This window comes from Ailuropoda melanoleuca, chromosome 3 (genome assembly GCF_002007445.2).
Source record: "Ailuropoda melanoleuca isolate Jingjing chromosome 3, ASM200744v2, whole genome shotgun sequence".
Classification (NCBI taxonomy): Eukaryota; Metazoa; Chordata; class Mammalia; order Carnivora; family Ursidae; genus Ailuropoda; species Ailuropoda melanoleuca.
This window is the reverse complement of record NC_048220.1, coordinates 20,693,171-20,719,344: the sequence shown is the minus strand read 5'-3', so window position 1 is coordinate 20,719,344 and position 26,174 is coordinate 20,693,171. Positions and strand designations below refer to the sequence as shown.

The 26,174-nt window shown below is 36.7% G+C and overlaps 1 protein-coding gene across 12 annotated transcripts in view; it reads left to right on the top strand.

Moving 5' to 3' along the window:
• RAPGEF6 (Rap guanine nucleotide exchange factor 6) overlaps positions 1-26,174 on the top strand; it is a 202,655-nt gene that overhangs the window by 70,860 nt on the left and 105,621 nt on the right. For 9 of the 12 annotated variants that reach the window (XM_019807466.2, XM_034655968.1, XM_034655967.1 and 6 more), the window contains one exon: positions 21,293-21,424. In XM_019807466.2, coding sequence (XP_019663025.1) covers positions 21,293-21,424 — 132 coding nt within the window. Of the gene's footprint in view, positions 1-681; positions 802-8,342; positions 9,484-9,776; positions 9,796-21,292; positions 21,425-26,174 lie in introns of those variants that run through there. The other 3 variants (XM_034655972.1, XM_019807469.2, XM_034655971.1) reach the window with 3 other exon arrangements.

Below are 26,174 nucleotides of genomic sequence, written 5' to 3'. Positions count from 1 at the left end.
GTTTCCAAAGTGGTGGTAGTAACTAGCCACAAGTGGCTATTGAGCACTTAAGATGTGGCTGGTATGACTAAGGATTTTAATTTAGCATTTTAATTTCAAATAATTGCTGTGTAAGTAACCACATGTGGCTTGTAGCTACCATATTGGACAGCAAGGTCTGGACTTTTTCCACCTCTCCAGCTTTATCTTTTCCCTATGTATTCTTTAGTTTTTGGTCATGCTGAACAAATTTGCTGACTTTTGAAGGAACCATGTTTTTAGTTATTTTCAGCTTTATTGAGATATAATTTACATATAACGCTAAGTTTAAAGTGATTTGATATACGTATTATATTGCAAGATGGTTACTGTATATGTGTATACACTGTATACAGTTTATGTGTGTGTTGAGGGGTGAGAAACCTGCTTGTATATGCATCTCTTACATCTGCTGTTCTTTTACTTAGGATCCTCTTTTATTCTTTGCCTCTTGCCACTAACTTAGTCATCTCAAGACTCAATTCCGTAAGATTTCATGGGAGGACTCCGATTTTCCCTGGGAAGGGTTAGGTACACATCTCTGCATTCCCACAGTATTCCATGTATATACTTGTGACCGTTCATTAGAGAACATTGTAATGGTTTCTTTGGATGACCCCTTCTCCCATCAGAATATACTTGCCTTGAAAATGGGAACCATCATCATTGTACCCTCCAAGCATGCTGCCTGTCAAGGACAATAAGAATGCCTTTCTTTGCATAAGCTTGTTTAGATTCCTCTGTGACTTTGGGCATATTGTATAACCTTCCTACATCTCCTTGGTAAGTAACCTATAAATTTGTGAAAGGATTAAATGATAGATTGTTTATGGAAAGTTCCACCTAGTGTTTCGGGCTCTGAAAACCATTCAGTATGTCAGCAGCTTCTGTTCCTGTTGTTGTTATTGTAAATACTCAGTCTTCATTGTTGCTGATAATTTTCCTATTTATCTGTTCTATATCTGAATATAAAATGTGTTTACTAAGATATTTAAGTATATTAATATAATAAAAAAGAAGTTAGCCAAAGAATTAGAACAAAGGGAAAGTAACAGGAAAAAGAAAATGAAGCTGGCTTGAAGTTAGGAGAGCCAACATTCAGCCTACCACTACTCCCACCCCCACCCAATTTTTTTGGTAGTGTTTATTCACGGTAGCTCACTTGAAACAAGGTATTTTCTTTGTCCAACCTTAAAAGATAAAGTGGGAACTAAATGTATAAGAAAGTCACTGAAGTTGCTTTACTGTACACAACCAGTGGCTCCAGTGGCTAGAATGCAATTAAATGATCACGGGGGTGTCTGCCAAAAACTGATGACTGGTTTTGGAATTACTGATTTGAAGGTCTTTCTTTCTGATAATAGTTAGCAAGGCCAGTGGTTTAGCCCAGATGTCTTAAGATGTAGATCACAAAACAGTCCCCAGGACATGGGAAGAAAATAGAGTTTATATTTATATGTAGTATTATTTTATTCTTTTAAATTTCTGGGGATTTGTGCATATTTCCTAATGAACACAAAATATTTTTGCTAGGGATACATGTATTAATTTATAAATAAATTATGTATGTTAGAAATGTATCTCAAATTTTTTTTTTATTTTAAAAAGTTTCAAGATTAGATTGTTTTTAAATTTCTTCCTCATTTGGCACCAGTTTATCTTTTGTGGTTTCTGGCCCCATTATTTTGCTGGAGGTCCCTTCCTTTGGTCCTGTTGTTCTCTCCCCCCGGGAAGGTTCTTATAGACTCCTTTACCTAAGGTAATTCTGTCTTTAATGAATTTGAATTTTAACATTTGCTCCTTTTATCCAGAATGGCCTCCTAGTATGTCCTCTTGACAGGTCCTGCTCAGCTCCCAAGACTTCGTTCATTGATTGACCTCTTTGGGGAAGTCTTTCTTAACATTTCTAGTCATAGAGTGCACTTCTCATTGGTCCCATAGGATGTTATACCTACATGCACTGTGCTCATACAATCCTGCTCTGTTCCAAACATAACAGAAAACAAAATTAGTAACTTACAAATTTCTCAAGTGTCTGTATTTTTTTACATAAAGTTGATTGCTATGTTTTAAATATTCTATAGTGGTGAACATTTTTCAGATGTAATGATTTGAATTTTTAATCTTGGTATATATGTGAAGTTAAATGGTAAAATTAAGCTAGGACCAATAAGGAGGAAGTATTTTGGTTTCACTACGGTCAAACACCAAGTATGCATATATTATCTTGAAATCCATCTCCAGAGTATCAGAAAACATTCATGTTCATTTTTGTGGAAACATTATCGACCCAAATATAAACAAGGACATTCTTCAAAGGTCTGAAAAATCTTATGTTTGGGTACTTCACTTATGAAATTATAGTCCCTTTTTTTTTATTTCTCATTTCTTATGCTATATTTCTGAATAATGAACACTATAGGTGTTTGGGGTGTGTGTTACCGTCTCTTAACTACATCCCAAGTTCCACAATAAACTACATCATAATTTTTTCTTTCTTGTCCCCTGTATTGCTTATGGTGCTTTTTACATTGTCAGGCACAGCATAAGCCACTAGCCTTGTTTTTCTCTTTGTCCATCATAGCACCTGCATATAAGTGGAGCCACTGAACTCTTCCCAAGGACAAGTTCCTAGAAAGAAGACATCCCTAGAAAGAGGATTTCATGGCAACGTCGTGGGTCATGGTCTTAAATTTAGAGGGCTTTCTTTTATTCACCTTTCTTTATATATATATTTTTTCTACCCAGTCCATTGTTCTAGGAAAGTATGGCAGGTGGTAGGCCTGGTATGGTATTCTAGATTTCATTTTAGGCGCCCAAATCATAATGAAGCAAGCAGCTCCCTCTGTGATTGCACGTTACATTCCCTACTCTCCTGCAGTGCTCATTGTTTTGTTTGGATTCAAAGCATATTTAGCAAGAATAAGACATAATTGTCAGTACAGTTGATTATCAGGACCCGATCATTTAACCGCCTTTATGTTGGTACACTGAATAATGGCTATATTCTTCCACTTGGTCATCCATGTGATACCTTAAGGTTTTTTTAGCAGAGTTGTTTTGCTTTGGTAGAGTCTGTGTGTGTCTTACCGATCAAGCCATTCCTGTGGTAAGAAATTAGGGTCCTGCCTCCTGACAAGCTCATCAGAAATTAGAGGACTTTAGTCTAAATCTGTGATTTCTGAAATCTCCTCTTTGAGGATGTCTTAGTCCGTTCAGGCTGCTGTATCAAAGTGCCACAGATTGAGTGGCTCATAAGTAACACACATTTATTTCTCAAAATTCTGGAGGCTGGAATTTTAAGATGACGGTCTAGGGATGTTTGGGTTCTGCTGAAAGCTCTCTGAGCTTATAGACTGCTGACCTCTCACTGTCTGCTCACATGATGGAAATGGCTAGGGGACTTTGTGAGGCCTCTGTTGTAAGGGTACCAGAGTCCCCTGGACAGTGTATTCTTTATGGTGCTTTGCATTTTAAGTACAGAAGAGGGACTTTTCTCTCTTTTTCATGAGTGTCTGACATCTCCTAGGAGAATTTTGCTTCCCATTTACCTTCTGTGAAATAATACAGAATTCTTGATAGGAAGTTCTTGTATCTACTTAGAGGTTCATGAGTCCACAAAGAGAAAGAGCAAAGGGGTGATAGTGTAATCAAACTAAGTTAGGACAGTGCCTGCCTGGAGCAGTTTTAAAAAAAAAATTGTGAAGAAAATGCTCATTGTAGAAATGTAAAAACATAGAAGAACGTTAAGAAAGAAACTTGCTCTCATCCTCAACCCAGAGATAGCTAGTGTTGCTAGTGATTTTTAAAAGTATCTTGATTAATTCAGGTCTTCTAACTTAGATAATGCTGGAAATTTATATATCCTACCTTTCTACTTCTCAGGCAATTAAATTTTTCCTAAAACATTCTTTTTACTAGTAATATTATATTATATGAATATAACAAAATACTCCCATGAAGCTTCTGCATTTTTTCCCCTATTATAGACAACTCATATGAATAAATGGACTCTGATTTTTTTCCTGAGGATTGATTTGTGAAAGTTAAATTACTGGATTAAGGATATGAAAATTTTTTTTATAGCTCTGCATAAATATGGCTAACCTAGTCATTTTAAGAAATTATCACTCACATTTTTTGAACTTCAGGAACGTTGGGAGCTCAAGGAGGGCAGGGCAGGTTCCTCTGGATCTGCCCAGAGAACCAGGATTGGAGAAATTTTTTTACATACTTGAAACACTTTATACAATAATTGCTAATAAAAGGTCTTTTGAAGATTTGTCAAAGCAACTCTTTTATTAATGTATACACCAGTGGTCCAAGGTAATGACTTTTAAGAGCATTCCAATTGGAAGAGTGTAACTGCTGAGACATAGCAAACAGATAAATGCTGATTGTTATGGCTATTTCGTTTGATTTGTTACCTGTTCAGAAACTATGCTGAATTCAGCATTTGGCTTTAGTAGTATCAGAAAATGCAGTATTTAAAATTAGAGAAGTGATTTAAAGTTGGTCTCAAATATATTACGGGAATTTACAGTTGGAGAGACCGTATTCTCAATAGTTTAATCTTTCAAATGAGATTTGTTTTTCTGGTTATGTTTATATGTAACTCTATTTTAATTATTGGATAAACATCATTTTTTGAAGAAAATAATACACTATTTTAAAACTTTACATTAGCTTTGCTCAGTTGCACACTTGACTGATTGCATGTAGAATGTATTCTTTATTTGCCTTTAGTGTATGTGAGTGAATGAGTGAAAAATGCTTCCTACAACTGCACAGTTTGGGGGAAAGTGGAAGCATGGTGTGCCTTTTTATTGTTCCTTCGGTTTCACTGATTCTAATTATAGAAGCTTACATCACCTTACTTGATGATGAAGGCTTCCCTCTCCTTTGCTTTTTCGTCCTCGATCACTCCCTAAGGAAGGATCATATTTCATAGTGCTTATATGTCCTGCTGGTAGCTTTAACAGGGTTTTCAACAGCATGGTGCTGTCCATTTAGTGGACTAGATGATAGTATGTTGAAGCACACTCTTTCTTACAGAAGAATAGGAGGAGAATGTTGATACTCTGGCTTCCCTTTTTTCAGAAAGGCTAAGCAATAGATAAAATGGAGTTTGAAAGGAGGAATTCCTGAGGGGCACCAGTAATTAGAATTAATCGTGTCTGATAACTTAATAAAGAATTTATTTCAGATGTTCAAGTTAAGCAAGGGGTGAGGAAGAGGTGGGAAAGCTTTCTATGATCCTTTATAAGGGCTTGTATGTACCTTTCTGACATTATGATAAAGGGTCATTCATTCTTCAAAAGGATTAAGATGTTTTTACTATATAAATCAGCACACTTAACAGTTTATATTTTAAAAACCAAATACAACTAAAATAGAGAAACGCGGGGCCTATTTATTTTATTTTGTGGAAGTACATAATTTTTCTCTTGTTGTTTACCTGCTTTTGAGTTTGGTTTCTCTATGTGTTAATTACAATTTTTCACTGTGCAGATGGGGAATAAACAGTATGACTGTGCCTGAGATTACTATAAATCTGGTTTTCGTTATTGTTGGTTGTTTGCTTTTATAATGTCTAGAATGTATATCCTCTAATAACTTTATCCTTGACGACTTCCCCCCTCCTTTTCAGTGTTGTTGTTTATAAAGTAAAAAGTATATTTATAGTTGAGTGACTATCAGAACCTCATTTTTGGCTTTCTGTGCAATGTTTCAGACATTTTAGTTTGTATTTTTGTTTAGAGGTAGTTTATACAGTTAACATAAATTTTGATTATTAACTACATAGCCTTTACATTTTTATAAATGTATTTTGTTATGATTTGAATCTTTGCAAAGGCAATATACATTGATTGCTTTATTTTATGGTAGTGCAGCAGACCCTTCTGAAGTCAAAGATTTCATCATATGTGGTTTAATAACATCATGGCGTTTCATATGCAGGGGAAATGTATTCTTAAATGGCTGTCCTGTGGTGATGGTTCCTAGATAATGTGTAGATCAGGGCACCCTCCCTTGCTGCGATTACTTCATTTGAATTGGGAAGATAATGGAATGAGATCACAATAAAATTGTAAAAATGATAGAAGCGAAAAAGTGTTTATTCACTTAATCATATTTTTAGTTATCTGACAAATTACTGACTGTTCTCTTCAAAAGATGTTTATTTCTTCGTTCATTAATTAGGAGGTCTTTTTTTTTTTCTGAAGAAATCATGCGGTCTAGCATATCCTCAGAATGCTGGTGGATTCATAGGCTGCATATAGGATTAGGCCCGTGTGTTTCTTTCATGGTATTGTTGCACAGGGGGATTCTGCATGCTCTGTTCACCATACAATTCCCCAGGATGGCAGCTACTATGAGATGATTGGTAGAACAAGGAAAAGGATGATGTCATCCTCACTTACAGGCCACACTAAAGGAAAATAGAGTTGTTCCTTTACTGAGTTGGTGTTTACTACAGTAGTTTCTAACATATGGCATTTAGTGGATTGCATTTCACACACAGGGCAGTAGTTTCTTCAAGCAGTTAAGAGATGGCTCTCCCTTTCTCAGCTTGAGGTCCTTCTTTGTGTGCTATCAGCATGATTTATTATAAAAAGGGGGGGAAATGACCATTATGATTTTGTTTTTGATTTGGTTATAATTTACCATGTTGGTACCATACATGGAAGTAATTATTATCTGCCAGTGAAACTGAAATACTCTTGAGTCATGTTACTAATGTTTATGTATAAAAGGCTTGTCTTAGAAATTTATCTTTAGGAAATGTTGGGCTTCATTTACATAGAGTGCCTGCTATCATTTTTCTGTTTTAAAAAATGAATGATCAAAATTAGATTTTAGTTAATTTATTCTTGAATGCTTAACATAGTGTTGACACTCCCAATGTGTTGTAATTTAAAATAATTAAATTGAAAAAATACATTGGTGCTTGAAAATCAACCTGTATATATTTTCCATGTTTTATGTTTAGAAAGCTAGTCATGCTTATTTTGTATTTTTGAGATTTAATTTTACGTTTAAATGCAAATTTTTGCACGTAGTCTTTTGATATTTTCGCCAGAAATACCATGCTTAAGTTTTAGGGAAATTTAAGTTCATAAGTGAAACTTATTTTGAAACTTATTTTGAAAGCATGACTTGTTTTTTAATTGTAGTTTTATAAGTAACAGCATAATTCAGATTGGCAGCTTAGTATTGTTCAGAAAATGAGTCATACTTTGTCCAGAGGTATTGAAGAACCCCCCCACCTTTTTTTTTTTTTGGTGGGGCTAATGACATGATGTTTCTTTGACAGTGGAGTCCTTTGTAATAATACCCATCTTTCAGGTAATAATTTCTCCTCCTATGTTGCACATCTCTTGCCCTCAAAATAGTGTTAGGGGAATAAAGCAAAATGTTGTATTATCTGCTTTGTTCATTGATTGTAACATTCATAATTTTGGGGTCCTGGGATGTACTAAGCATTTTATCTTTGGAAACTGTCATTTTTTGGCCATTGGGAGGCACCATTACAACCTTAGGTGCCAAAACTCTTTATAGGAGTATTTGCAATAGATTCCTTGTGGCAGAAGTGTGAAGAGTAAGGGTGGATACCGGAAGAATTGTGTTTTTAGATTGGACAGGATGTGGCAAAATTTTATTTTTTTCTGGAATTTTTATAGAAAAATGATTACTTTTTAGTCCCAGCTCAATTTCTTAATCAGGTATAATAATTTCCTTCTCTAATTCCTTTTGAGTTACTGGCATCCTGTGTCTTTCTAGGAATTGAGTGTTGGGCTGCAGGAAAGTACCATATTGCATAGGTCATTCTTCCTCAGAGGAGTTGGTACAGGCTGCAAGTCGGCTGTTGTGCCTGGTGATGTTTTTCAGCTTTCCTTTGCAAAATGAAATTCTATTGTCCCATTTAAATATACTATTTATGTAAAAATCTTATTACTAGTTTTGATATTTTTAATGTTAGAGTGTCCTGAAGGTTATACCTTCTAGAACAGTTATTTGATAAATAGGAAGTTTTGCAAGCAGAAACCCCCGAATTAGTAGTGTAACAAACACATATGTGATATCTGAGAAGGCTGCCGTACGTATTTGTAATGCAAGTATCTTAACCAGTGCTAATTGTTTTCCCTTGGGAGAATAATAATTTGAATAATAATATTTGGAAATCTAGCTTCCCAAATAAAGCTCTGTATCAATGCACAGAATTAAAAATCAAGATGGATTTTTAAAATTGAAATAGAGAGCTGCTTTAAGCCAGTTTTTTTCTTATAAAATTTAGCTTGCTGACATGTCTCATGGAAGGGTGTGTGTGTGTGTGTGTGTGTGTGTGTGTGTGTGTGTGTTTTCAGTAAATTGCTTTTTGGGCTACATCTGCAGATACAGTAGCCAATTGATCTAATGCAGTTTCTGAAGGCTTTCTATACAGGTGATGTCATCCTTTTAGCTCTATTCTCCTCCCACTCTCTTTCCTTCTTATTAGATATTTCATCTTACTGCAGAGCATGGAATCAATAGGAGCTTCTCCTTAGGGAGCTGCTGTGAAACAGGCAAGGACAGTAGGAATTAAGACACTAACATATAGTCTTGTTTTAGCAGAAGATGTAGTGTTTTTGTGTCATCAATATATAAATTTTCATCCAGAAAAGCCAGACTTAGATCAACATTACTATCTTACTGATGAATTACAACAAGAAGCAGTACTGCAGAGCTGTAAATAGTGCATGTGAAAAGAGAAAATTTTAATTTTGGATATTTTCAGGCATTCTCCAGGACAAACCTGTTAGAGCATATTTATCTTCTAACTATCATTTGCTTGCTCATCGGTTGATTTTTTTTTTTTTAAACCTTGTGTGATTAAGAAGATAAAGAAGAAACTTTCATTTTAAGGATACAGTGTTTGGGTTTGCTCTGATGCAGAAGAATTACTGCAGTGCTTGCTCTACAGAATGAAATAAGTTGAAGAAGAGACAAAGCTGTATTGCAGAAAGGAAAGGTTTCTCAGAATCCAGGAACACAGACTTGGTGCATGTTGCCTTATTTATTTTGATTGATACTGTATTAACTGTGTGTTACCACTGTGCATGTCTGTGCCAGGTGCCTGAGGAAGCATGTGTATGTCTGTATGTACTGAGCCGGAAATGTAAACATCTTGATTTACTGTGATTTGCTTAAAAGTGAACGTTGTGATGAAAACTGTTGCAATTATTTAGAACAATACTCTGAGCTACTGAAAGCTCCTGATTTCAGTTTGAAAGGGATTTGGAGAGGCTGCCTTTATATAACACTGCAAATGGCGTATGATTTGTAAAAAGAAACTTAACAGAATTTTGTCAACATACTCATCCGTGTGGCTCTGGTTTGAAAAGGAAACTACCCTTTCCAGCCCAGGAAATGGCTTTTCTTGTTCGCTGTTATGCCAATTGTCTTCAGCCATGGGCCTCCAAAGTAAGTGATGTTTATTATTTTCTTGGAGATGGATATAATCTAGTTATTAAATTTAAATTCTACTACTTTGAATTGTAAACTAGCTTTATTGTGCTCTTATATTTTCTGAACTTTAAAAAGCAATGTAAAAAGCTTAATCTCATGGCCATTTTGTTTTTCAATTTAAAGGAATCTCTAAAGTATCCTAATGTACTTCTAAGAGGATTCGAAAAAAATACCTTCTTAATAATCTGTAGACTTAAAATGTAATGCATTTGACGTGTGCTGTCTTCAGACTGAATCATTTGGTTATAGCTATTTCTGTACTTATCTGTGAGTATACTCTTTAACTTGACTGTATTGTATTGCCTCCTTAAATGGTTGATGTATTTAGCAGTGTTAGTCTAATCTCTAGTTTATTTTTACACGATTTTATTATACAAAAATTTTAGGAAGACAGAGTAATAACTCTTCATCAGTGAAGTTATATGAAGGAAATACTTAGTATGAAAAGTATATGAAAAAATTTTTATAATGTTCTTAAGCATTTTAAAAATAGTAGGAAGTGAATCATTAGTAGCTTGAGACGTTAAGATAGCATCTATTATATGTGTCAGTTTTTTAAAGCAAACATTGACTCACAGAAAAGCAAAATGCTGCACAACAGGACATGCCAGATTTTAGGAACATATACAATGTAATTTAATAAATTTTATTGTTTATAGTGGTGATTTATATGGATCTGAAATTTGATGCCACTCAAGTTATCTTTCCTGTTATTTAAATTTAAAACAAAACCAGAGAAGTGTGAGTTTTTAGTTTTGTTTTATAAAACTGAATGTTTTAGTAAGCACTTTAATTGTAACATTGGCTATGTCAAGATTTCTTTACAGTTCTGTTCAATAGAGACAGGCACAATAGAGGCATTTCCTAGGATGAAATCATGTCTTTGTTTAAAGGTTGTCCTACTGATGGTGACTAAGGGAGAAATACTGGGATAGCATCGTAGCGTACTGTTTTACCTGAAAGATAGCTCACTGCATATCTTTCTTATATGCAGCTTCTGGAATGACATTTAAATTCCATTTCACAAACAATTGATTGAAATGTAAAGAGATGGAAAGAAACATAGGTATAGGTTTCATTTGTACTATCTGGTAAGGCGTGGGTTGCCTCCGTAGTACAAATGCCACCTGTGGGGCCCACGCTTTGCTGATGCTTGATGGTGACACTACTAAGATTTAAAACCTGTGGAAGGGAAATGGATGAGACCAAGTGAAAAAGCTTTAAAGAAAGTCAAGAATGAGATATAAGGGTGGTTGTTTAGAATACCAACAAAAAAGTAGCCTTTGGTAGTATTGGTAACCAGCTTTTGATTTAAGATTTAACAAGTTTAGAAGAGCCAAGGGGGATTTTAAAAATCAGATTCTAAGGTTTGATTAAATGCCAGCAAATACTATCTGAGCAGGATTCTGCTATTGGTACTTGACTATGTAAATTAAGTATTAGTGAAAGAGTATGGCTTCTTTTCCCCCTCCCCCATCTCTCATGTTACTACTGATGGAATTTTAACTCTGGATTGTGACTGCACAAACACATTAAACCTGTGATTAATTTTTCAAACTTGGTTCTTTCGGTTTTCCAATACATTTTACTGATTTTATTTATTCATGTATTTTGCCCACGCTACTACTTGGATTTCATTACTTCTGAATTTATTTTCTTGACAGAATAAGTGTAAGTAGTTCTAGAAGCCAGAGTAAGTAAGGGGTAAGGGGATTATGAACTTTAGGTCCTCGTATATTCAAAATGCTTTACTTTATATTTACTTTAAAATAATTGTTTAGTTGTATATAAAATAATAAATCTAGAGTCTTTTCCTTTTAGCACTTTGAAAAAGTTAATGTGCTGTCTCTCGCATCCAGTGTTGGTGATGAGAAGTCTGGGCTCCTTATAATTCTTAGTCCTTTGTTAAGTAATCTGTTTTTCTTGTTGTCAATCATTAGTTGTGTTTTGTTTTGTTTGGGTTTTTCTTTTTATCCTTGATGCCATGAGGTTTTACTATGGGTTATCTAATTTTTTGTTTTGTTTTCTTAATACTTGCAAGTCTCTCTCAAGCTGAGAGACCCCATTGGTGTTCAGTTAGGGGAAATTTATTTTTTGAAAATTGCAACTCTTTTTTTACTGCTCCAGATGTTGGAACTCTGGATCTGTCCATATTATCTCTAAACATTTGTTTTGAACTTTATTTTCACTCCATGCATTTCCAGTTTGATCTTCTAGCTCACTGATTCTCCGTTTGTGACCAGTTGCCGTTCTGCTCTTCATCTTCTAAATTTCTAAATGTAATCATTGTATTAAATGATGTAGGAGAGATGTTAGGGTTCAAAGCCAACGGCCAAGAAAGAATTCTTGAGATGTCTTTGTTGCAAAAAGGTGGTTTTATTAAAGCAGGGGGACAGGACCCATGGGCAAAAAGAGCTGCACTGAGGTCATGAAGAGTGACCCATTATATATTTTCAAGTTGGGGGGGGGTAGGAATAATGTAAGTTTCTAAGAACTTCTGGAAGCAAGGTTTCCAGGACTTTGCAGGGGCTAGCTGTTGTTGGGAAAAGGTCATTTCTTACCGTCTAATAAAATCTTAGTCATGAGACTTTTCAGATGTGTATCAGTGGGCCATGTGCTTGCGGGGACTGGGGGGGGGGTTGCCAGCATGTATCTTGGGGGGTTTAGAGATAAAGGAAATTTTTAAAGGAGTTTTTGTATGTTCAAGTAGACTTACAGGGTGGGGGGTGGGGTTGGGCTAGGATTGCTTTTTGCCCTTAGCAAAGTGTCAACATTGAGGCAGTTGAGTCCCTAGAGGAATTTTACTCTGCCTGTTTCAAGGACTTGTCAGTGGGCTGTACATAGTAAGGAAATGTAATAAATTCTCTTATGCCTTTGTTTCCCACATCATTAATCATTTCTGAAATCTCAAGTGATGCTTTTTCACAGCCACTCTTGTTTAATAACTTGTTTTCATTTCATGGATGGCATTCGTTTCCTTCATTGTCTGCTTAGCTCTTTCTTCACATTTAAAGTCTTCTCTTAGTTGAGTGTGTTTGGATGTTTTCTCAGGAGGTTGATACTCCTCGAGTGATTGAGACCTCACCTTCCTGGTCTATTCAAGTTGCTTACCCAGAGTGACTGTTCACTGGGTGGAAGAGGCATCACCACTTTGGCTTCTATTTGCCTTCTTTTAGGTGCTCCTTTGGTCACTGATCAAGGAAGTGTGTCCATTTTCATTTTTACACACAGCTAAATCTGCAGGTCATTTTCAGGCTCTTACTTTACCTGTCTGTGGCATTTGATACAGTTGACCACTCCCTCCTGGGAGACTTTATTCAGACTAAAAGTCAGAGTCTTAGCTGTGATTTACTAGACAGTGCGGGACTCTTCTCCCATTATCTTCTGCTACACTCATCCTCATTCATTGTAGTGACTCTGGTTTCCTGCACTCTTAAACTGATTTCTGGACTTTTAATAAACCTGTTAAGTGCAAATATTGATTGAAAGCTGCTCTTTGGTTTTAAAAATGTTACAGTGAGGAGATACATGTGTCATTGTCCCTCCAACCTTCATCTTCTAGTAAAAATAATGAGTTAAGAATGCATGCTTCCCCTGTAGTTCCATTTGCCTCACGCAAAGTGCTAGTGTAATATACCCGAGGCTACTGTGGTTATATACAGCTATTTCTCTCAGGACTTTTGAGGCATTTTAGATTATCTTCATAAAACAGGCTTTAAACTGTGTTTTTGGGCCCCAGAATCTCTTTTCTTTTCTTTTTTAAAGATTACATTTATTTATTTGACAGAGGGAGCACAAACGGGGAGCAGGAGAAGGAGGAGCCTCCCCGTTGAGCAGGGAGCCAGATGCAGGGCTCGATCCCAGGATCCTGGGATCATGACCTAGCCAAAGGCAGATGCTTAACCAACTGATCCACACCCAGGAGCTCCTCAGAATCTATTTTCAATTCTCTCTCTTTGTCGGATGATACTTCAGTGACATGTCACTCTGTCAAGTCCTAGGAGCTCCTTTATAAATCTGCTTTTAATTTCATAAGGCCTCTGTCTTCTTGTGCTTTGACTGCTGTTTCCTGTCTTCCATATGTATGATTGTCTTCCATTTCATCTTACATGATGCTACGGTAATATTTTTAAAAAGCAGATCTCTTCCAGTCTTTTTCTTGCTTCAAGCTTTTTAAGTAGCTTTTTTCTAATACAGGAAATCTAAATCAGCCAAGAATACTACTTCTGGTCCTTTGTCTCCTCTATCCCCCTGTATACATCCCTATCTAAGTTTCACTGATTTGCTTACTGTTTCTTGATTGCGTATTACTCATTCAAGTTTACACACACACACACACACACACACACACACACACACGAGTGAAAACACAGAAGTACTTCCCACCCACCCACCCCCTTTTTTTTTGAGAGGGAGAGTTGGGAGGGACAGAGGGAGAGGGAAAGAGAGAATCTCAAGCAGGCTCCATGCCCAGCACAGAGCCCAACGTGGGGCTTGATCTCAGGACCCTGAGACCATGACTTGAGCCAAAATCAAGAGTCGGATGCTTAACTGACTGAGCCACCCAGGCGCCCTGAAGTACTTCGCTTTCCACGATTTTTCAACTTTCCACAAAGGCTCTTATGTTGGGAGTTTTTGTTATCTAATTTATATCGCTTTCTACTCCATTTCCAGTAGTTACAGGTTAAGTGCTTATTCTCAGCTCTACTTTATATATTAGGTATATTAGTACTTAACAGGTTCTCATAAGGCATTCTTATAAATAATAGAGGAATGTTCTCCATACAGAAATAAAACATTTCAGCTGGATATTGCAGATCATACTGAAACTGCTTTTGGACTACCAGCCTTGTTATTTCTCTTTCACTAGAGAGTACTGCTCTTGATTGTTTGGTATATATTCCTCCAAATCTTTTCTCCCAAACTTAGATGAATATGTACCCAGAAAACATGTCATGATGTTTGTATGCTTTTAAAAAAAAAATGAGTCTTATATTTATCATGAAAGTTACTTTTTAGTCAGCACAGCTAGGAGACCTGTTCAAGTTTGATTATACAGATTTGCTTCATACCTTTAACTGTTGCACAGTATTCTATAATAGGTTATAACAATTAGACGTTCTCCTTGTGGCGATTATTTTTCTTTAATTTAAACTGTAGCACTTTGTTTGTAATGAATGTTCTTGTATATTGTTCCTTGCACACCCGTATGCTTTTTTAGGGCCCATACCCAAAGAGGAACTGTTGAGTCATAGGTTTATGTATTTTAAATGTAATAAATCTTAATGTTTGCTCTCCAGAGTGGCTACTCCCCAAATCACTTTCCACAATGGCTGTACCAATTCATAACTCCCATTAGCAATTTATGAGAATATTGTTTTCCTCCATAGCGTTGCCCGTATTTTGTATTATCAGGCTTTCTTTTTGCCAATCCAGTGAAAAGTTATTTGTTTAAATTTTTATTTCCCTGATGTTGCTGGCAGGATGAAGCAATCTTTTCCAGCAGCTCTCTTCTCCTGCTGCTGTGATTTAAGTGGCCCTGTGTTGCGATGTCAGAGCCCGAAGACCAAAGCAGTATCTGAGTTTGCATGTAAAGAAGTTGCCTCAAAGTGTTGCCTGGACCTGCAGAGAACTTTGAGTCAGAAAAGTAGACACTTGGATGGTTAAGTCCGCCTAGGACATATGGCAGCTAGCTCTTAGGTCATTGACCTTCCCAAAAACCTGTAGTAGCTCTCTATTACCTATAGGATTCAAAATCAAAATACTTTGCTTGACATTCAAGATTATGTTCTACCTCTAGCCTCTTAATCATCTCTTTCCATTTATATATGTACAGAGTGTTCAAAAAATATGTACTTTTTCATAATTGTGTCTGTATTCAAGCTGTTTAGCTAAGGAACCTTTCCACCCCCCAAATAGAACTTTGACACTGGTACTCATGGGCATGTGAGCTCCAGCTGAGCTCAGAAATTTGGGTATAGGAAATGGATAAAGTAACTGTGGAAAATAGGAAAGTTTGCCAGACCTGGTAGGCTGGAAGGATGATGAGGTAAGTGAATTGACATGGCTCATGAAAGGTAAGCTAGTAAGTCCCCGCTGGGGTTAGGAAGAAAAGGACAGGGGCAGATAAGCTGAGAGACAGCACAGAAGGTTTAAGAAATCAAGGATTCCTATTGGAGGAAAACGTTCTCCTTTCTGCCTCTTTTCTTATAAAGAAAAGGAACTGTTGGGTGTTAGGAACTCAAAATTTAGTATCAGGAAACAACTTAGTTAGGAAGAGCAACTTATTTACAGTCAGGCTGCCTGGATTTTAAATCCGGTTTCCCTGTTTCCTAGCTATGTGACTTCGGGCAACCTGTGTAACTTCTCTGGGCTTTGGTTTCCTAATGTGTAAGTTGGGTATAATAATAGCATCTATCTTGTCTGGTTGTTTGATAATTAAATGAGATAATCTATGTATAAAGTATGTAGAAGGATATATTTGTGAGCTCACATATTTGGTACATGTAGTGAGCACTCAAACATTAGCTGTAGTCACTATCATTACTCTCATCACATGAAGAGGTTGAGAGGATTCTTACATGTCAGTCTAAGTTTCCTTTATGAGGTAGAAAGGAGATGCTGTATACTTGTAAATATCTGTCTACTCTTCACTGTTAGACTGCAGTCCTTGAAGGTGGAACCCATCTGTTTTCCTCTTTATGTTACCAGCAGAGTTCCTGGTACAAAGCACAGTGTAGCAGAGAGTACTAGAATCAGATAGTTCTGGGTTTTAATTCCAACTCCACTAGTTACTCGAGTGAGAGATCTGTGGCTCGCAGCTTAATTTTATTGCCTCAGTTCCTCATTAGTAAAGTAGAGATAATAATGCTTGTCTTTTAAGGTCTAGTGAGGATGAAGATTGCTTGTGTCATTACCCACCCAATTTGCAGACTTACTCTTCTTTCGGGTTTGGTTCATTGTGTTACTTTGATGGATAACCTCTTTCTCCGTGGTGTTAACCTCTGTGGGAATCTTGGGAATATGGGTTATTTCCCACTCCTGACACCTCAGCCAAACATCTGACCCTATAAAACTATTTCAAGTCTTTGTCTTTTCATCTGCTTCATTCCTAGATGAATGAATTCCTAGATGAATTCTGTCTAAACAACAGAAACTAAGTAAGAGGAAGATCTCTGAAATGAGACATACTCCCATCACTGTTTCTGTATTATTGTAACCACTTATAGATACCTCATTGATTTTTCTGCCTTTTTAAAAATTTATTTAATTAAGAGAGAACATGGGGGTGAGGGGCACAGGGAGAGGGAGACGGAGTCTCAAGCAGGCTCCGAGCTGAGCACGGAGCCCGACACCAAGCTCGATCTCATAACCCTGAGATCACAACCTGACCTAAAACCGAAAATCAGGCAGTTAACCAGCTGCGGCACCCAGGCACCCCTTTCTGTCTTCTTAAATATACACCATAGAGCTATAATACAGCCTCTTAGCATAGGTTTAGCTTATCCCACAGGTTTCGATACATGGCATTTTGATTTTTATTCTGAGTATTTTGTAATTTGCAGTGTGCCTGAATTGACCTTTATGCTATTTAGGTTTGTTTAATAATTTCTGGGTACATGATAATTTTCTAGTTATCTTTCTGTTACTTATTTCTACCTTATTTGCTTTGTGATCATGGGATATTCTCTGTATGTTTCCATTCTTTTGAAACTTGCTCACACCTTGCCTCATTGTAAACTTTTAAAATTGTTTTTATGTGTACCCTTAAAGAATTCTGAAGTTTTTGGTTGCGTTATTCTATGTTCATGCACTTTAGGTCAGTTTTGGTGCAATTTTTCCTTTCATCTCTATCATTACAGATTTTTTATTTGCTTATTCTGTCACTGGGAAATGTGTGGTGTAATTTGACAGCATGATTGTGGATTCATCTAGTTCTTTTATTGTTGCCATTTTTTGCCTTATATATTTAGAGGGTGTGTGCTTAGGTACATATTTATTTAGTGTTGAACCTTTTATTATTGTAAAAATGTCCCCTTTTGTCTCTAATGCTTTTCCCTCAAGGTCTACTTCATCTGAAATACAACTACATAATTTTTCTTTTGGTTTGTTTGCATGCTGTATATTTTTCCATCCTTTTATTTAATGCTTTCCCCTGTGGAAGCTTCATAGTTGTACACAGTTTTACTCTTCTTAAATCAGAGATTACAGCAATGTATGCTTCATCTGTGAAGTCTGTTTCTACAGTTTCATGGACATTGCAAAGAACTTAAAGTACTTTAACAACTTCATTTACTCTTCTCCAGACTTAATTCTGTTGTTGTAATGCATTCTAATTCTCTATATGTGTTGGGCCATTAATGTTCCTATCTTATGTAGTCAGTATTCATATAGATTTACTCACACATTTCCTGTTTTCATTGGTTTTCCTTTTCTGCATCTAGAAGCTTCCATTTGGAATTGTTTTCTTTCTCCCATTGGATTTCCTCTTTGTAGGTCTGCAGGAGAGTATTTGTCTTCATTTTTATTTTTCTGAAAATGTCTGTCTTTATTTTGCCTTTTTTCGAGGACTCTTGCTGGGTACAGAATTTTAGCTCTTGGAGATACCACTCCATTCTCTTCTACTTTTCAAATTTCTATTGAGAATTCAGCTATCATTTTAATTTTGCTCTTGTCCAAGTACTCTCTCTCTTTTTTTTTTCCCTGACTGCTGTTAAGACTTTTTATCTATTTTTCTTCCCTATTTTTCTTCCCTACTAGTTTCACCCTAGTTTACATAGGTATGGTTTTGTCATTTATCTTGTTCATTCTTAAAGTTGCTTGATCTGTGACTTTGTATTTTTTGTCAGTTTGGAAAACTGCTCAGCCATTTATCTTCCATGCCTTGGTCTTTTTTTTCACTATGACTCTTAATTATTCAAATGTTACCTTCTCCCTGTATTTCCTGTGGTCTTTGTCCCTTCTCTCCCAGATTCATTCTTTTTTACTTTGAGGCTTCATTCTGGTTATTTTTTCAGGCCAATCTTTACTAATTTTCTTCTTAGCTCTGTCAAATCTATTGAGTCCATGTTTAACTTTTTAATTTCCTTAACTTCACTTTTCAGTTCTAGAATTTTCATTTTATTCTTTGTTAATTATTCTCTGTTACAATTCTTAGATTTTTCTCTGTAGAGTTGACTTTTGAACAACACAGTGGTTAGGGCCACTGACTCCCTGCGCAGTCAGAAATCCATGTGTAACTTATAAGTTCACAAAAACTTAAGTACTAATAGCCTACTGTTGACTGGAAGCCTTACCAATAACATAGTTAAGACATAGTTTGTAAAATATAAAAAATAGATATATTTCATATGTTATATGTATCATATACTGTATTATTACAATAAAGTAAGCTAGAGAAAAGAAAACGTTATGAAAAAAATCTAAGGAAAATATATTTAAACTAGTGTAGTGTATTGAAAAAGAATCCACATGTAACTTGACCCACGCATAAGTGGAGCCATACAAGTCAAACCTGTGTTTTTCAAGGTTCAGTTGTCTGTGTCATGTATTGCTCTATTAGAAAACATGTGGCCAGTGAGCTGTATGACCTGTGAGCTAAGAATGATTTTTACATTTTTAAAGGGTTGTTAAAAAAAAAAAAGTATCCACAGAGATTGTATGTCACCTGCACAAGTGTTAAATATATGTTCTTTTGTCCTCTAGAGAAAATGTTTGCCTACCCTGGTGCGCACGCGCGCGCTCTCTCTCTCTCTCTCTCTATATATATATATATAAAACAGTCATTTTACAATCTGATTATTCCGTTTATTGTTTCTCTAGTTTTCCTCAGTGCTATCTTGTTTTCTCATGTGCCTGATTTTATTTGAGCAATGGTTGTTGTATATGCAAAATATTTTATGTGACAGAGAGATAGCCAGCGAGAGAGGGAACACAGCAGGGAGTGGGAGAGGAAGAAGCAGGCTCCCAGCGGAGGAGCCCGATGTGGGACTCCATCCTGGAACACCAGGATCACGCCCTGAGCCGAAGGCAGACGCTTAACGACTACGCAACCCAGGCGCCCCTATGCAAAATATTTTAAATAATTTGAGACCTAGTATGATTTTTTTCCTATAGTAAAGATTCCTGTTTGCTTCCATTAGTTGACTGGAAGCACTAATATCCCTGTATAACCTTAATACAACATCAAGGATTTAGATGATTCCAAAATGGGCATCAGTTTACTTTTGGATCACATTCATTCCTAGAGTATAATGTTCTTTCCAGACTCCCAAAGGATGGCCTTTCCATGGTAGGCCTTGTAATATAACTTTTGTCTCTTTAACCAGTGACTATTGAAGTGCTTCTGAGTCTCTTCATCTCCCTCTAAGAATCAGCAAAACCTCACAGGCCAGATTATGTGTGTATATTCCAGCTTTTCTGTTTATCTTAGTTATAGAATTTATCTGAGTTGGATAACCCACCATTATTGACAGGGGAATGTATGATGTCATTTCTGTGTGTAGTGTGTGTTTGTTTTCAGGGAGGGTGAGGGGCAGAGGGAGAGAGAATCTTAAGCCGACTCCCTGCTGAGCGTGGAGCCTGACGCAGGGCTCCTTCTTGTGACCCTGAGATCATGACCTGAGCTGAAATCATGAGTCAAATGCTTAACTGATTGAGCCACCCAGGCGTCCCTCTGTGTGTCTTTTTTATAATTATAGTGACTATTCTTAATAGAATTCAGACTTGTCCATTTTTCCTTTAGGGTTTATTTAGTTTTTACTACTATGCGTCTTTCTTTAATATTTTCCTGCACTAAAGCAATGAGAACCTCTGTCTTAAAAAGTAAATACATTTCTCTTAATGTTCCTGCATAGCAGGTTGCAGAGAAATTATTTGGAAAATATATCACCATCCTTCCTATTTAAAACTTTCTCTCACTACTCTGGAACACTGTTGTTTGTTTCTTACTTTAATTCTTAGAGCATTGACTTTGGTGAGGTTTTTTGTTATTGTCGTTCCGGTTTGTTTTTGGTATGAAAGATCTATTATACAACCTGCATCCCTATAAAAGTGTGACCATACTAAAGGTGAAGTGATAGTATCATTTCCTTCTTGTGTGTCTCTTGTATCCCTGCACCTAGCATAGACATTAATTAAATCATAATAATTACTAACAAATTTTTTAGAAGCCAGCTACAAACTGCTGCAATATCATGTGAAAAGAGGTCCATAAAATTTTTGAAATTTGGAGTGCCATCAGCTGGGTTTTTTCCCTCCAAGTCTTGCTACCAGATGCTATACTTTTTTTTTTTTTCCATGTCAATAACCATTTGGTGTTGGGGTGTGTGTGTAATGCATTCTGACCCCTCGAAGGTGGCAATAGCTGATAGTTTTATTTGGAGAAAAAAGAGGGGCCAAGTGTTTCCTCTGAAATACCATTACCAATGGTAATGTCCTCTGAAATCTACACAATGGGACTCCACTCTAGACTTGATTAATGCTGTCGGAGTACTAATTTGGTTCTTACCATTTTCTAAGATTTTTCCTTAAAGTGGAAAATTTAGGTTAGAAATGAGGTTACACAGTAATATACATAAAACAAGTATTTGTTACAGAAGAACTCTTATTTTTTTATTTAAAAAAATTATTTTAAGTATTTTAATTCCAGTATAGTTATTGTACACCTCAATATAGTGATTCAGTAATTCTGTACATTCCTCAACAACGCTTATAAAGGTAATATTTGATGTTTAGAATACCTTAAATTATTTTTCTTCTTCAGCTTCCGGCCGATCTTACCAAGATGCACATCACAGACAACCCTCATCCACAGGTGACTCATGTGTCTTCTAGTCAGTCCGGTTGTAGCATCGCCAGTGACTCTGGGAGCAGCAGTTTATCTGATATCTATCAGGTAATATCTTAGGAGTTTGTGCGCTGTGCCCGTGGCTTTGTTATTCTGCCAGATAACCTGTGCTTGTGCTTTAGGTGGTCACGTCTCTTTTAACTGAAGGGTATGAAATTCAGGCAGAATGTCTTTGGGAAAATACACTTTATTTATTGTTTCAAATTTGCAGACTTAAAGAAGTGATCTTTTGAGAGTGATTAAATATGGTTCAGGAGTGTATGAATATAATGTTCTTTTTAATGACTTTAATCCAGGGAAATTCATTATATGTAATGCTTGCTTTGTTAAAAAAATAGGTCTTGAAACAACTTAGCTTAACCTTACAAAAAGCTTGATTTTTATAATAATAGAGTAAGAGTTCTGTTAGTAGTCTTGAAGAAAATTAAGAGTTGCTTTTTCTTTAAGTTTTTATTTAAATTCTAGATAGTTATGGAGTTGCTTTTTATTATAAAGGGTCTATGAAATTTTCTAGTAGAGCCCTTAAAAGAGTAAAAGGGAACAAGTAAAATTAATTTGAATAATATATTTTATTTAGCATAATATATCCAGATATTATCATTTTAGCACATAATCACAGTTTAAAAAAATGAGTTAAATTTTAAAAGTTCTGGCTTCCCAAGACAGTATAAAAATTATTTTAATGTAAATTTAAAGCAAACATGTACATGTAAAAATTAATACCTAACTTACTTTACTAGCTGATATTTTTTTAAAGATTTATTTATTTGAGAGAGAGAGAAAGGCTTGCTCCAACATGCAGAAAGCCTACCTCCCTTTCTAGGCTGCCAGTTGCTAGTGGAGTTCCAGGTGGAATGTTGGGGGGTTCTCTTGGGTTTGTTGTGGCTGGTGGTTCCATGGTGACTGGGCAGACTGAATTGTGGATCAGTGCCATGGAGGAGCTGAGATCCTCTGTGGAGCTTGGCTTTGAGCTGATCCTTGAGGTGGTGGAATTGCCCAGTGACCTGAGTCCACAACATACTTGCCAGAGCCACTTGGACTGCAGCATTCCTACTACCTGCTTTGGCGACTCTCCAACAAGCCAAGCAGGGCACGAGATGGAATGGCGAGGGTCCGCCAGCCCAGGCAGTGGCCCTGGCCCCAAGGTGCCAGGCAGAGGGGTGTGGGGGTGCATGCACAGTATGGGAATATGGGAGTCTCCCAAAGCCAGAATTCAATATAACCTTACTGTACATCTCCGTTTAGACCAGACACAGTTCAAGTGACCAGTAGTCACATATGGCAAGTGGCTACCATATATTGCTCGTCTTTTGAAATGGAGTTATTGTTGCTCGAGGAAAACATTTTAGACTGTGGGTCTGAGTTGTTTTCAGATGTTTTAGGAAAATCAGCATTCCTCTCAAGGGAAGTTTGTAGGCAGAGACAAAATGGAAAAAAGCCTCCATTTTTGGATTATGCATAGCTTTTCTCCACAGAAGTCATTGCTGTGGCCATCTACATCTCCCTGTTTAGCATTTTATAGTAGACAGAACAAGGAATTCTTCCTGTTTACCATTTTGTGGGAGATGGAACAAGTAATTTAGTACAGTTAAAAAGTGCAGTGACTCTGGAGCCTCTCAGAATGTTGCATTCAAGGTATTCTGCCCCTCACCAAAGGAATTACCATGTGGAAGAAATAAGGGTTGTTGCACACCTAAAGGTCAAAGTAGAGCTGTAGGTCCTCTGGATTCTTTGTTTTTCCTAGAGAAGATTGATCCTGGATTAATGAAGTTCAGGGATGAGGCTATAGATTTCTCATAGGGTAAGTGGGAATGTCTGGACTTTGCTAGGAGAAATCGTACAGCAGAGATGTGGTGGTGTTAAGCTACCTCATCTCACTAGTATATCCATTTCTAAACCAGATGTTACCACCTTTTTGGAGCAAGGAACAGAGCCTTAGATGGTTGTAAGAGAAAGGACAAAAGGTTGGTGCACAGATTGAGTTCAGGGTCACTTGGAAAGTCCAGTGCTTTACTCTGCACTAGAAGATGGGCTGTACACAGCAGGGTCCTGTATCTATGGCAAAATCCTGGAGGAGCTTCTGAAGCATTGCACTTACGTAATATCAACAGGATGTCTACCTGCTGGTTTGTCCACCTGAGGCTGAGGCTGAGGCTGAAGAACTACTCCTACTGGTAGTTGGAGGTTGTCTGCTGTAGAATTATGGCCTTGTATTTGGCTGCCCTGCTCCAACCTTCTGTATGTTTTCTTTCCTCACTAGCACTTTGTACAGCTCATTCAACCTTTTAAGAGTTATTTTAACATTGACTAAACCGTGGACAAGTAAACTTGCCAGCTGTCCTGCGCGTTACAGGACTGCCTCCATTACAAAGTGAAAAGGCAACATGTCATATCCCAGAAACCTGAAAGTTACTATTGGCTCTTCTCCCTTGAGCATAACTTCCAGTACCAAGTCATATTCATTCTGTTTCCTACATGATTAGTTGTGTTTGTATTTATATGTTTGATGTTAACCGAGGTATAATTTACATATAATTAAATTCACCCTCAGTAGTTTAGCCTACATGAAGACAGAACATTTCCATCACCTCAGAAAGTACTCTATGCCTTTATGTAGTCAGTATCTTCTTTTTTTTTTTTTTTAAAGATTTTATTTATTTATTTGACAGAGATAGAGACAGCCAGCGAGAGAGGGAACACAAGCAGGGGGAGTGGGAGAGGAAGAAGCAGGCTCCTAGCGGAGGAGCCCGATGGGACTCGATCCCATAACGCCAGGATCACGCCCTGAGCTGAAGGCAGACGCTTAACCGCTGTGCCACCCAGGCGCCCCTGTAGTCAGTATCTTCTGATCCTCAGACCCCGGCAACCACTTACCTGTTTTCTGCCTTTACAGTTTTGCATTTTCCAGAAAGTCGCATAAATTGAGTCAGGCGGTTTAGGTTTTTTTTTGGGGGGGGGTGTTGGTTTGGAAGCCATATAGTTTAAAACAATGCAATTAAACTTAAAAGGTAATTAAATAAAAGTAGGTTTAAATTAATTTAGGAAGACTAAATAGATAAAAGGAGCAAAAATAATGAAATCTAGAATGAAAACAGAAATTCAAAAATTTAAAGGGGATAATTATAATACTAAAGACAAATATGCAGAAAGGTTAGATAAAAATCTTAAGAGTGGCCAAAGAAAGTAAAAATCCTCAAACCTGGGCTTAAGTTAAGCTTCGGTGAATAGCCAATGGATAGAAACCGTTTGTTAAAAACGAACAGAGTTGGAAACAGAAGAAACCAGTATCTTAAATAAATACACTTACATACATAATTACATGTATTTTATACATGTATACATGGAATGTAAATGTGAATTAAAGAGGATCAAAGGGTAGTGATGTTTTCTTTTTTTTAAAAGATTTTATTTATTTATTCGACAGAGATAGAGACAGCCAGCGAGAGAGGGAACACAAGCAGGGGGAGTGGGTGAGGAAGAAGCAGGCTCATAGCGGAGTAGCCTGATGTGGGCCTCGATCCCATAACGCCCTGAACTGAAGGCAGACGCTTAACCGCTGTGCCACCCAGGCGCCCCGGTAGTGGTGTTTTCTGTTAGTGGTAGGTTTGTGGATACTTTTTATTATGTTACCTAAGCTTTTCTTATTTTTTTCTCAGTGAATATTAGTATTTCTATATTTAACACATTTTAAGGAGGATGTAACTAGAGTATCCTGTTAAAAATAAAAGTTGAATAAAATTGTGGGAAAAGATTAAAGTTAAAATTACTAGATTGCAAAAGGAATAAGAACAGAATAAAAATAGATTGATAAAATATATCCCCCCAAATGCAGAATATCTAGACCTACAATTAAAACGCAGATAAGACGGCACTTGCATGGCTCAGTCAGTTAAACCCCTCTGCCTCTGGCTCAGGTCATGATCTCAGGGTCCTGGGATGGATCCCTGCATTGGGCTCCCTGCTCAGTGCGGAGTCTGCTTCTCTCTCCCAGTCTCCCTCTCCTTCTGACACTTCCCCTGCTTTGTACTCTCTCTCTCTGTCAAATAAATAAGTAAATAATCTTAAAAAAAAAAATACGAATAGGGTAAATAACACCAACCAAATTGTGTGTGTCTATCCAATCAGATCCTCAGACTAAAACAAAGGGAAGAGGAATATCAATATTGGACCTTAGTCTTTCTCTTGACTTCTGGCCTCCTTTGGAGTACTTACTCAAGCTATGAATACACCCTTTAGTTACAGATGGACATTGCCTTTGTATATGTATCTTGGCCAGTGACAATTGAGGTGGTTTGTCTGGTCATCCAAAATTTGACATTTCATAGATTTTAAAAGTGAACACCTAATCCAGTCATGGCTTCTAACAGCATAAGCAAAGCCTTGCGAAATAATGCAAGTATTTTGAATTTGGAGGTTTGAGGGAAAGAGAGAAGAGAGACAATTGAACAGCAGTTCTTAACAAGAAAATTGTTGACACCATTTTATATGGCCAAATGTGTAGCTGTGCTCCTGTGCATTTCTTTCTTGAGAGTTTTCATGTTTAAAAATAAAAGTCCTTGGCTCTCAAGGAAACTTCAAAAAAAAAAAAAAAAGCATTTACCACAGTCTGGGTAAAATGCATATAATCTTTTTTAATGAATATGTTTCTAATCAGATTAGTTTAAAATTTAGCTAAATTTATACATTAAGATGTTAGAGTATTCTTGGATCAGATGTTTTACATATCCTTAAGGAATACTCAAGATAAATAAGGAGTGCTTCTTTCTGATTACTTTTTCTATTTATTTCAGTCTCTTTA